Here is a 13,451-nt window from a genome sequence, read left to right on the forward strand (position 1 = left end):
TTTAATGAACCATGGAAGACATAAAAGCAAAACAAAACAAAACAAAACAAAACCTCAAAAAATAAAAAGAACCAAAAAGAAACACAAATAAAATTGGGAAAGTTTTGATCACTGCATGCATGCATAAATCTATTTAAATTATGAAGACACAAGAATAACTTAAAGTAATACTGATAACAGTAATTTAAAAATCTGCAAAAATGTCAGTTATATCTTGCACCTACACTGCTTTGGTGCATTCACATTTGTGGCAAGATAAAGGGCTCAGTCACAACAATTGATCCTGTGCCCTGTATTTAATAATTCAGTTTTTCTACATGTCTTTTACAAAATGACAGATTTTGTACATAAAAGCAAAGCAGCATCACCTATTGCATAGTATATCTCTTTAATAAACCTAGTCCTCTCTTTCAGGACAGAAAATGGAGTCTACTACAATACCTTGCCACTTAAATTTTCTAATTGAAAGCAGAGCAGTCAATAAAGAGATTATTAGTACATAAAAGGATAGTTTATCTGATTAAAAGATGCAATACACTTCAGCGGCAAAGATCCCCTTGTCTGGTGTAAAATGTTTTAGGCGATTAAAAGGTTCCTTTGAAATAGGAAATTACAAATACAAAATGAAAAAAGGCAGGAATCCTAAACTGTGCAGTTTTCTCTCTGGGAAGGTAAGTAATGATGTTGGGAAAACTTCATGAAACTCTCCCCTAAAATGAAGGTAAAGCTTAAAGGACTGTTAAGGATCAAGCTACTTTTATTAATAAATATTGGCTAGATATTTTGGTGGTTTTCTTGTCTTTGTAACACCTTTCTATGTCTTTCTGCCATTTAAAAGGTCAAACTGATGCATTCCTCAATTGTTTAGATCATGAAATGCCTCTCTACAGAAGGAAGATTAGGCACAGGCAGTTGCTATTCCAGAATATTTTGCTTTGAGTGGGTACTTTTTGTCCTTAATGGCAAAGTTGTGAAGATTTCTGTAAAATAGTCTCACAGGGACTGAAAGGGAGATGTATTTCATATCCTAAGCACAAAACCAATTCCCTGGCTGTATTAATGTGAATATTACTGCCATAGAGAATATCTTACATTAGTTCTATTAAATTGAACTGTCTGCCCATCCACATATAAAAATAAAACAAAAAGAGAGAAAGAGTCATGTTCAGGGACAGAAAAAAGGAAAAAAGAATAAAAATCAATCTCTAAAATCATATAGCCTCTTAGGTTCGCAGGTGTGTTTTAGTGAACTATAGCAATTTTGGCTGATTGGGCTACTGACATTCATAGAATCACATAAAGCTTCAAGCAGAAACTTTATTTCCTGGGCATCTCTTGAAATCTATTGCTTTTCTATGTGTATCTATAACCTTTGGGGAAAACAGCAGAGCACTTAGAGGATAAAGCATAAAAGAAGCGGCAGACCCAGTGAAAATTTGCACTTTATAGACCAAAAAAAAAAAAAAGAGAAAGGAGAATGAACCAAAAAAATGCACAGCTAAGGAAAAATGATAAAGCTCTAAAGCCCATTTTGATTTCATGCTTTCTGATTTTCTCCCCTTTGCCCTATCCAACAGATTGTCAGGAGATGAACACATGCACCTTCTGTGCACTGGTGGTGCTCGGGATGTAGAGGTTATGTCCATTTTATGGAGCACTTGTTCCGTGGTGTTTGTGTGCTCCCTAACTCATTATCTTGCCACGCTGCAAACAGTAAGAGCCATGTTATTTTTCAGCCCAGCAATATGAAACAATAAACATCAGGGGAAACCAGATCAGACGTTTACATTTATCTTCTGCCAAGCCTTAGAAAAGTTCATTCTTATCATAATTTGCCAGAGCCTGAGGAGTTTAACACTTGCTTCTTTGTGCTCGGCTCCGTGTGTGCTTACCGAGGACGGTGAGGAAAGCCTTGGAAGTTTTGACAGGCATGGTGAACAAGGAGCAGGTGTACTGCCCTTCGTCCGACAGGGACACGTCGCTGACGCTGATGCTCAGCTCATGCCACGACGCTCGCACCAGCTCGATTCTGTTGTCTCTCAGAGCTGAAAAACAGCAAAAAGAAATCGACATTACTGTTGGATCCAGCATGTGAACAAAGCGTGGGGTGTTGTACAAGAGACTCCATGAAGGTTCCTAGAGAAACCAGGCCCTAGAACACAGGGGTGTGGACTCAGTTGTCTATGCAGAGCAGCCTGTCTTCTCTGTGGAATAAAGTGGAAGAGTTGAGCAAGATTTTGAGGGGTGTATTGAGTGATCTTTAACATATATAAACTACAGGACTTGAGTTAACTCCAGCCTTCCTCTAAAAATCCCAACAACAACTTTGACTTCTGTCCCCTCACAGCCTTGTTCAGTGCCTAAAATAAATCCTTTCCAAAAACAGCCTGCTTTTACGTATTTACACATGTTGAAAATCCTGTATCTAGCCCTGTGTAGTTTGTCTACAGGTTTTTCCCGTGTTCATTACTACTAATATTGAACTGGACTATCAGATTTCTAAAATTCTGTAAATAATTATTTATTTTTACCAATAGACTGGAAGCTCCACTTATACACACATATGTAGTACATTTAACAAGTTGAGCTAATTGAATATAGTCGCTTTCCATTTTTGATTATGAATAAAAATTCAATCTCTTCTGTTTGCATGGAAGCAATGAGGGAGAAGCAGCATGTAGATTCACTTAAATTCAAAATGTCACTTTAGCTAATGCTTTAAATTTTAAGTATTTTATAATCCATACTCAGATTAACCTCCATTTTCCATTGAAAACTGAAAAATCATTCCCAAACATTCTATTTTTCTGCAGCAAAGTTGCTTCAGGAATCTACATATATTATCCAAGCCTTTCCACAGCATAGAAATACTAATATCATAAGTGAGCAAACACTGTAATTCTCCTAAGCAAAGAATAAGAAAGCCTCTGTAACTCAGGAAGTTTAGCTGTATATCTCTAGATTGAAATGTCTAGCCTGAAGTTTCTAGTGTGTGAAACTTCAGTGAGTCTATTTTTACAGCAAACCTCTGAAAGTCAAAAGCAAAATGGGACTATGGTGTTTGTCAAGACAGTTGCACCTGTATTTGTGAGAAGAACAAAGGTGTTCAAGTCCCTAATGCTGTTCTCTCTCACCTCTTTCTAAAGTCTCCAAACTCTTAGATTTGTCTAGTATACCTCTTCTAATGACCAAAAAAAAAAAAAAAAAAGCTTTTTACTGTGGTTCTTTTGCTACCAAACCTAGATGTTTCTGCCCAATTGCTGTCCAAGCTGATCCAGGTAGATTTGCACCAAAATAAGAAGATATAGTGAAGATTCAGCAAAAATGTCACTTGAATTTGTATTCTTCTAAGGCTGCCAGTTATGTTTGTTCTCAGCAGAAAATTTCAGCTGAATTTGCTGATTATTTCAGGGTAGGCCAGCTAAAGCTCAACTTCTTCTTCTGCAGGGTCTGAGGACTGCAAGGTGGCAGTTAAACCATGCCTAACATAAAGGCACGCCATGAACTTCTTCAAGGCACATCAAAGGGACTGAGGTTGTGTGTAATGGACACATCCCAAACAGAACTGAGATATCATATGGCCAGCCAGAACAAGAAAAAAACCCACAATTATTTATTTTATAATATCAAGTTTATATAATGATGAAAAGAGGAGCAACTTTATAGGCAAAAAGCAAGCAAACCAGAAGCCACAAAATGCAAAGCTGACAGAACAGCTGAGAAAAACAAGCTCAGAAAAACAAAAAAGCACATAAAGAAAGCATCTACCAATCCCAAACAGCAGCAAAGCTGATTATTGTGGCTTTAGCAGCCTAAACTTCTCACAATAGTGAAGCTGCTGCTATCTTTGACCAAGTAGATGGGGACTCAGAATTCCTTTCTCAGCTTGTCAATTCTAGTCTGATGCAAATGAGCAGACATAAGAATTGTTGCTTATTTCATATTACTGACCTTCCCCAAAAAAAAAAATTCGTTTTTCCTAACAGTTTGATTGTCACCACACCTGTTTATATAATTTGGCAACAGCAGAAAAATTGGAAAAAACAAAACAAACAAACAGACCAAAACCAAAAAACATCTCAGTGCTCCATAATTTGGAAGTAGCATTTTTTTTTCCTTCCTGTCATCCAAAATTATTTTAAAAATAATGTACTATAGTATCTTACATGGTATTTTTCTTTGTTATAATTTTCAGTTGTTACTGCCTTGTGATAAAGATTTTATGTATCTGTTGAAATATTTTCCTACCGATGGGACAACGTGTAGAATTTCATGCCCTGAGAAGAACAGGAATGAATTCCACTACAGCACAACTGGCCTACAGATGCCAACAGCACATCATTTTGATCCTACAATTGAAATACAAACTGTTTCCATCAACTACATTCTTACTGCTCCCCTTCCTCACCTCTTCCCCTCCACACCTTTTCTTAACCTTTGTAAAATATAAAAACCTCAGCTCAGTCAATTTTGTGGAAAGCTGGTAAAAACAACCACTGGTCAAGAGATGAGATCAGATCTTCCACGTTTCATTAAGGAGTGGATTTTTATTGAAAGAACTGCAAGAAAGTTTTGTAATGGAAATATCCACCCAACCTTTGCAATAAATGCTGCAAAGAGCACCAACATAATGCTCCTTTGCAGGAAAGCTGTTTGTCAGAAGCATTTTTGTAAGTGCTGGGTCTAAAAACAATTATCTCTTCCATAATTTTCAAACCTGAATATTTGTAAGTTTCCTGTCTACGCAGATGACAGGCAAACCAAATTTTACTGCTATGGCTTAGACAAAGCGAGCACTTACACAGAGACTTTTTAGAATCTCATTTTTAAATTGTATTCCTGTTTCTATAACCTCATCTGTTAAGAAATACACCAGTTTCTCTTAATGAAATTGATAGCTGTAATGGATGGCAGAACTGATTTGTTTCCATTTTCTGTCTTAGGTACATTTTGCTTAGAAGGGTGATGGAAACAACAGCAACAGTGGAGAAACCAGGGACAATGCTAGCAACTCCTGATATCCAGGCACTGTGAGTGAGTGCAGCAGGGTCTTGCTCACGGCAGAAAACCTTGCAATGCTGGCTGATGAAGCAAAGCAGCCCACGGAGCCTGGACAGAAGGCAGCTACTGAAAGGCACCAAGTGGCAAGCAGCTCCACCATAGTAGTTCAAATAAAGCTCCATAAAGTGAAATACAAAATGTTCTATCACATTTAATTAGCATTTTAACAAAAAAAAGTAGAACACTGCTCTTTTGGAACCTTCTTAGAAACTCCTTTAACATTTCACTTTGTTAGAAGCCAAACAGACCCTTCTGGCCTCTTCCTGGGGATTTTAACCTACATTGCTTAATCATTATCCTACCCATAGTTTGCATACCTACAGAGATACTAGAAAAATGATAAATAAACAGAATATTTATTTGACTTCTGGGAAATTCACATATGCCAAAAGCAGTAACAGAGAATACCAGCACTGGCATCACTTTGCTGGATTCTCACATTGCAAGCTGTTAGAAAAATACAAAATGCAACAAGAAATATAATTACATAGTAAATTCCAATATGCCCTAGGTACATTACTTCAGTTTTCTGTAATTCCCAGGCACATATGATGTAGTTAATTTGCAAGGCATGAAATAATTATGCATAAAACACTTGTTCCTAAGCAGACACACTTCATTTATTTTACCTGTCATTCTCTTTTCCTGTGGAAAAAAATTCCTTTCAGAATGTTCTCTGACACAGAAACAAACAACCTTGATAATTTGTACAGTTTAGGTAATTGTGAGTAAGAGATACAGTCATGTATTTCAGCTGCATTAATTAGCAATTATTGAGACTGATGACCATCACAATAAACTTGTTCAGAAACAAAGCTGTACTTTATTTTTAGGAAAAAAATACTAATATAATGATCAGATGTTACCAAAGAGAAATCCTGCAACAGGAATTATAACAGAGAGACAAAGGAACCTTAGAAATTTGCCAAAATGGAAGGAAAAAAAATCCACATTTCATACCATAAGGCAGTTGGACCTGTTAGACATCGTGGCTACACAGCAGCATCTCTAATGTCATTTCATCTAAAATGACCACATCTTTGTAGTATTTTGAGCGATATATTTGAGGAATGGGGAAAAAAACCCAAACAACAAAATTCCCAAATTCTCTAGAGTAATTTGCTGAATTTTGAGAATACTAACTTGACATATGCTGCCATCCTGGGATTCACTCAACAAAATTTTCTTCCTTATGTTGGAGCTCTTCCCTCTCTCATGGGAATAAAATAACCATTAGTTGGAAGCAGAAGGATTTCTGATACTCTACAGGTCATGCTAAACTCCCAGAATTCTAATATTTATGAAACTGCAACAATCCCTCTGATTTTCAGATTACAACTTTCTGAATGCTGTACCACAATCTGAAAAAGATTTAAAGGGATTTAAGTTGTGTTTCTGGATATACTTGAGAAGGCCTTTTTTCTTTGCTCCTAATGAATTCAATATACCAAGTTCCCTATAGGATGATCTACAGAAATTCCTTATAGTTGTACCTCAACCACCACCACCAGAGGAAAAAAAAAGAAAGACAGAACGGGAATAAATGGAACAAACCAACCTAGTATTGATATTCTGTGCCTTCTAAACATCCATATTTCTTTTCAAAGCATTCACATTTCCTTAAAAAAAAGGACTGATACACAGTTATTCTATTCATGCCTAAGCCATCTAGTCTATACTTGCATGGTATCTGAATTCCTAAGACTTTAAAACTTCTCAGTTGTTTTTGATGCGGAAAGAAAATCCATTTCCTCCCTCTTTCATTTCCAGTCATGCAAGTTGATTACCTTCATGCAAGTACACGAGGGTGGCAGTGTGAATTTTTAGTAATCCCATGTTTTCTATTTCTACTTTGACATGTGCTGAGGCTGTTCTTACCTCTCAGTGGAGGCAATTCTTACCTGTCCACAGCACTGCATTTGTGAAGCTATCACCTTTTTCTCCCGGGACAGAAGTCCTCAAACTGAGTCTACTTTCCCAGGTAATGCTTATGTAGAGGGAGAAAGAATTAGGATTATCTATGCAACCTGTCAAATTGGCTAACATATGTGCCATTGGTGTCCTTTAAAGGTGGCATCCTTTATAGGTAAAATCAGTGGAAATCACATAAACTGAAGGTTGCAATACTGTGCAGGGATCTTTGGCTAATTGGCTGTGGAACAGTCCGATCAATTTGCAGATTCATGATAGTTTTCCCGCCATTAGGAAAATGATTAATAACAGAGATGAGTTCAAACAGACATTCCAAACAGTGTCTTTCACAGTTTTCAGTCACTTGGATGCTGAGAATGCTTCAATATAACTGAATTTTTAAGCCCATTCATGGAATTAATAAATTTGGGGCATACTGAGCTTCATATAAGGTACTAAATAAAAGTTTAGAAATTGGAAAACTATGTAAGAACCCTTGGAGATAGGCTTTACTTTCAAAGTATTTGGTGATCAAACGGAAGAAATAATGGGATCAATAGAAATGTACTTCTTCCACCTGGCTATCTTCTTTTTTATGGTGTGGCTTGCAGTCTAATAAGAAAAGACTAGACTGTTTTCAGCAGAGATACACTGCTGAAATATTTGACTATGTTATTTACAGAACAATGTTCAACAGCAAGCTGTTTCCTCCTTTTTACATTTTTCAGAATTTTTGCATGTTGCATAATGCATCTGCCAAAGACATGGAGCAAACTCCCTTCATCAGGAGAGGTGCCGACAGCCTCACTAAGAGAGGCATCTACTCTGTGCTTGCCTTGAAAAGGCCAAAGCACTGGGGACTCAGAACCTGCCTGTACAGCCTTATCTATTATTTATCAGGGCACACAGCCTTAGATGCTTACGAGGAGAACCCAAACAGAAAGGTAATTTCTTCAGCGAAACAACAACAATTCTCCGTTTCCTGCAATCTGGATAAAGTGAAAAGGAGTTTAAGGTGACTTACAAGGACTTATGATCTCGAGCACAGCTGCTGAGCTGAGGTTTCACCAACTGTTGCCAAGTGACAAACGGAGGCCAGGATGACTACATGCCCTTCATGGATGGAATAAAGAAAACTCTCCTGCATGGCAGATTTTCTGCACTGAGCTACCTTTTCTCTCACAATCATGTTCTGTATTGGCTTCTTTTTCAGAGCACTCAAGAAATGTGTGCTCTGAAGAAAAATGAAATTTTGCAACATGCAAAAAGAGAGGAAAAACTTGTCACCTAGGGAGTCTGTAATGGCTGTGTCTTCTATTAAAGAAGCAGTGAACTTATTTTCTTCTTGTCTTTTGAGAATCATAAGGATAATATTTATTGTCTGAGAAGGTCTGAGGCCTGACTCTCTTTCCCATAAGAAATTTAAGTTTCAAATCTTTGCAAAGCACACAGGCTTTGAACTATGAAGATGCTTTACTGTTTTACTGTGTTAGAATAATATTTAACTGTATCTCCAAACAATAAAACAAAAATCACATTAGTCAGGATGACACATTGTCTTACAAGGTCTGTTCATCTGGTTCCTTGTTCAACAGGGAATTACAAGATTTCCTATTATCCTAATGCAACTGGACATGTACCACAGCACAGTAGGCTAAAAAATATTTAAAAACAATACTTCTCAAACATACAGCTGCAAACCTTAAAACTGCAAAAGGATCTGGCAAGGTTAGAGATGGACAGAATTAAAATAAATGAGATTCAATAGATAAAAGTAATTGGTAGTCTGATGTACCAAGTTGGAGATAAATGTTTTGAAAACAGTAATGCAGTAAAGGAGCCCTGAGGATTACAGAGAAAATTATTTAACTATATGTTCAAATGCAGCACCACTCTAAAAAGACGAATCCTATTCTGGGTTGTACTGATCCTTGCAATTATGGTAAAAGAAAATGCTACAACATTCCAAAATAGCATACATCACACTGTGCCATATATTGTAAATTACAGACAGAAACAGTCTCTCAGTTGGGAAGAGAATTTCTGAATGTCTACTGATGGACTACTGCTGCAAAAATAATACTAAGAAAATGAAAATAATACAATGGAGAGCTGTAGTAAGTCCACATGTACCTAAGGAAAGACTAACAGAATTCAGAATTATTTTTTTTTAATAGGCTTCTGGTTAAATGAGATTTCACTGTGAGTGAGAAATGTTAGATAATGACTTTATTGAAGTAGAAGTGAGAAATAAATACTAATCCTCTTGCAAGCCAAAACAAAGCTTCAAAGATTTCCAAGTCTGTCCTTCTGCAAAGATCAAACCAGGCAGTTTTTCTTCATGCTACTGATGTTGATACTAATCAGTGTGTTAAAGACTCCTGACCAAGGCAGAGCTAAGCTTATGTAGGTGTTGAAAACTGTCTGGCCAAACAGCACAGAGCTCTACCAAAGCCATCTATGTATTTTAAAGAACATCAGTTCTATAATACTCTTTTTCCTTGTCAAGAGACTGCTCTTCACAGTCACTGCTGGTGACCTTCATGCACTGGCTTTAGTCAGCTTTGGATGAAAGGACTCCTAAAGGACAGGGGGCACACAACAACTCAGACTTTACACTTTTAGCACTGCTGCACAACCAGGTTCTATTCCAGCCTGCCCAAATGCAATGCATTTTTTGTGTGTGTCTCCAGCTGACCATGCCTCAAGGAAGCTCAATTTCCCTGACCTTGCAGATGGTGACATTACAGTTCTGCCCATTCACTAGCTAAGCTTAATGATCCCATGGCACTGGAAGATTTTTTAGTGGCATGAATGAGTGTTACTCATAGTAGAGGCATGTTTATGGTTCTGCTTCATATTCCTTGGAAAGTCAGAGTCTTCTAATTTTTAAACATTGCAGTCCTGTTCAAACATATTATTTTAGCAGAAGATGGAGAGACTTTCTCCCTTTTTGATGCTCTAAAAGAGATCTTTCTCTACCTGAGAACAGCTATAAGATGCCCCTGTTCTTCCTGCACTTATTGATCAGGTAGATACAGAAATGAGCATCATTCCTCCTGTAGCAGATGGCTATTTGGCTACAGATGCCAACACAGGAATGCTCATTCTACCTAACTAGATTAAGCACTCAGGCTCCCTAAACTCCTGCTGCAGCCAGTGGAGCAAGTCATCTTCCTCCAGTGGCCAGTTAAGAACAGGTCACTACCTTGAAAATATTACAGACCCTGGACAAAACAGGCAAGAAATCATCAATGATTGATGAATGTATCTGCAATCGACCTAGCAATTGATTCCAGTACCAATGGAGAGTATACTAATGTATACATCAATACTGAAGATATGAGTGCTGTTAGGGGTGACTCACACATCTCACTAGAAGGGAATTGAAATATGGAACAAAGTATCAGGAGAGATCCAAAATGAGTCTAGTGCAATTCCAGAGAGGATTCCAGAAAGCTCTTGGATGGCTGCAACATCTTTTATGATAGAGCCCTAAAGTTTTATGACGTCTCTCACACAGCTGAGCAGCAGAAAATCTGACTCTCTACCACAAGAACACAGATGCTCTCTCTTTGTGGGATTTGTCTTAGTTTTCCACAGGCAGATGTGCTGTGAAGGAACCTGTTAGTGAAAAATGGTGTCAGAAACACATTAAAAGTTGAGGCTAAGAGACTTGGGATTGTTAAGTAAGAAGATTAGAGAATCCTGGAGTTTATTCAAAAGAAAAATAATGCCAGCAGATCTAGATTTCTAATTTTCATCATTGCTCCTTTTCTTTGAAATCTTTCCTGATCACACACATAAGTGGATCTTGCCAATCTTTGGAATAAACTGTCCTTTACTCCAGTTTTTAATCCATCTAGTCTCATCCTCTTCTCCTCATCAATCTTTAATTGATAAAAAAACCTCTATTGTCATCTATATTAATAACATTTTTTCCTATTTTCTGTAGTAAATAATTTTATTTCCTCTGTGTGCTAGAAAGGTTCTCTGTAAGAATGAGGCCACTGGAGAAAAAAATTAAAGAATGGTCTAAACCCATTACATATAGAAAATACATCAGGAATACTGATCAGCAACTCTTTAAAAGTGAAGAGTACATCAAATTAACCTATTACTTTATATTTCCAAATATAAACTCCCAAGTACATTTTATCTGTTGCAGAAGTTCAAAAATGTAGCAATTGTAAATTTAAATTACTTTACACTTATCAGCATCCTGAGCTGTATTAGGAAGAGCATTGCCAGCAGGTCCAAGAAGAGGAACCCTGCAGCCTCCTCAGCACTGGAGAGATCACAGCTCAAGTGTTGTGCCAATGCTGGGCTCACCCAGTGGAACAGAGCCAGGTCATATTGGAGCAGGGCCACAAAGGCAGCATCAATCATTTTGGTAGAAGCTGAGTGCCATCCAAGCTTCTCTATCACTCCGCTCCTCAACTGGATGGAGGAGAGAAAATATAACGAAAGGCTCAGGATAAGGAGAGATTGCTCAACAGTTACTGTCATGGACAAAACAGACTTGGCAAAATTAATTTATTACCAATCAAATCTGAGTAAGATAATGAGAAATAAAATCAAATATTAAAACACCTATCTTCCAACCCTCCCTTCTTTCCAGGCTTAGTTTTTCTCCCAATATTCTCTTAACTCCTCTTTCCCATCAGCACAGAGGAACAGAATGGTCAGTTCATGTGGTGGGTTCAGTGCTGCCTAATCACCAGTGCACTCACTAGAATGTACTTTGATTTGCTGCTGTGATATAGGATTAGGAGAAAGGTAAAGCAGGTTCACAACTTTAAAAGGGTACAAAGAAAAAAATTATTAACAGTAACTACAAGAAAGAGCAGTAAGAATCAGAACAAAACTTTCAGGATATTTCTCCCCCTACACCCTTTTCCTTCCAACTGACAATGTAAAGAAACAAAACCTAAAATTTCAGTCAGTTTACCTCCTCTAAAATTACCTTTCTTCAGTTCATTTAGGGAGAGAAGTCCCTCTTGTTATTGTTATGGAGTTCATCACTCAGTGTTTGTGCTGCTGCTTCCTCCTCAGTGGGAGGGCTCCTCACACACTTCTGCTCCAGCATTGGAGAGTCCTCCACAAATTTAAAACTTATTCACAGAAAGAACTATGGCACTGTATTTTACTGCACAGGATCCAAAAAAGGTGTGAAGTCTCCAGCTTCACATACTCAAAATCTGACTGGACATGGTGTGGGGCAATCTGCCCTGCCTGATCCAGTTGGACTGCATGATCTCCAGAGATTCCTTTGAGGATTCTCTAATTTATAGAGCTTTTATGTGTATCATAATACTACAGAAAAATAAAACAAACAAACAAAAATTTGTCAGGCGTTACTCTCTACCTTTTTGGCATTGAAATTGCTTTCATATAATTAAAAACTGGTACCCTGCAGAGTGCTCTGCTGAACTGTAATAAAGAAAACTGTTTGAGGACTATCCATCCATAGAAATAAGTCTTACCTGCTACAGGGAAAGTGTTGACAGATTAATGTGATCAACTGTAGAATTGAGTGCTGTTCTGGGTAGGCCTTCCCACAGACATGCCTTTTTCCAGAATAAAAAAGAATTTTAAAAACATTTGATTGAATCAGTGAAAACCTTTCCAGATAGAACAATGGAAATTGAGAAGGTGAAGGAAAGGGACCCTGATATTTGTCTGAGTACACACAGGTGAGCTCTCACATACTCCAGGATCCTGTTCTATGGGGTTGTCATCTGGTCTGAGCTGCTTTTGGCACTTGGATGATAGCACAGGCTTGAGCTTCCCAAGAAATCTTCTGCATGAACATTGAATTACAGTATCATGGGCAGAAATAACAACCACCATTAAGTTTTGGAAGCTCTGGCAACTTAGATCTTTAAATGCTGACTTACTGAAAACATTTTTGAACCCTCTATGCTTGAATAGACAAAAATCATAATGCATTATTTTTATTTCCAAGATGTCTATTCTGAAATCAGGAAAATAAAAATTAAATCGTACAGAATTGAATAAACCCTTGCTTAAAAAGCTGAACTAAAAACCAAAGAAAGAAACAAACAATAATTTTACAGAAAAATGCTCAGAGCTAATTTCTCTAGTATCTCCTACATTTTAAACTTCCTTCACAGATTAATTTTGTCTAGTTGAATCCTAGAAAGTATCACTAAACAGAGATAGATTAGAATTAAACAATCTACTACCACTTCCACCAATAAAATAAAATAACATGAAATAAAATTTATAAAACTGTTCTTGCACAGAATACTTCAATTCTATAAATTTAAGAATAGCAGCCGATTTAACTTCTCACACAGGTGAAGGGTAATCAGAGCCATATGGATTAACACTAACTCAAAGGCACTCTAAAGTTGTATAGGAGACCATGGGGAGCTTCCTACTGTAAAATCTCCATCATGAGTTTTACACCAATAATTAGAAGAGTCTACAACCTTTATCTCTAGGGGATGAAG

The 13,451-nt window shown here is 37.3% G+C and overlaps 1 protein-coding gene across 3 annotated transcripts in view; it reads right to left on the minus strand.

The window, feature by feature from the left end:
• CADM2 (cell adhesion molecule 2) overlaps positions 1-13,451 on the minus strand; it is a 573,495-nt gene that overhangs the window by 117,479 nt on the left and 442,565 nt on the right. For all 3 annotated transcript variants that reach the window (XM_054270505.1, XM_054270506.1, XM_054270504.1), the window contains one exon: positions 1,893-2,045. In XM_054270505.1, the coding sequence (XP_054126480.1) occupies positions 1,893-2,045 (153 nt within the window). The remainder of the gene's footprint in view (positions 1-1,892; positions 2,046-13,451) is intronic.

The sequence above is a fragment of the Melozone crissalis genome, unplaced genomic scaffold (assembly GCF_028551555.1).
Source record: "Melozone crissalis strain CALT ecotype California unplaced genomic scaffold, PUWL_Pcris_2 ptg000009l_1, whole genome shotgun sequence".
NCBI classification, from domain to species: Eukaryota; Metazoa; Chordata; class Aves; order Passeriformes; family Passerellidae; genus Melozone; species Melozone crissalis.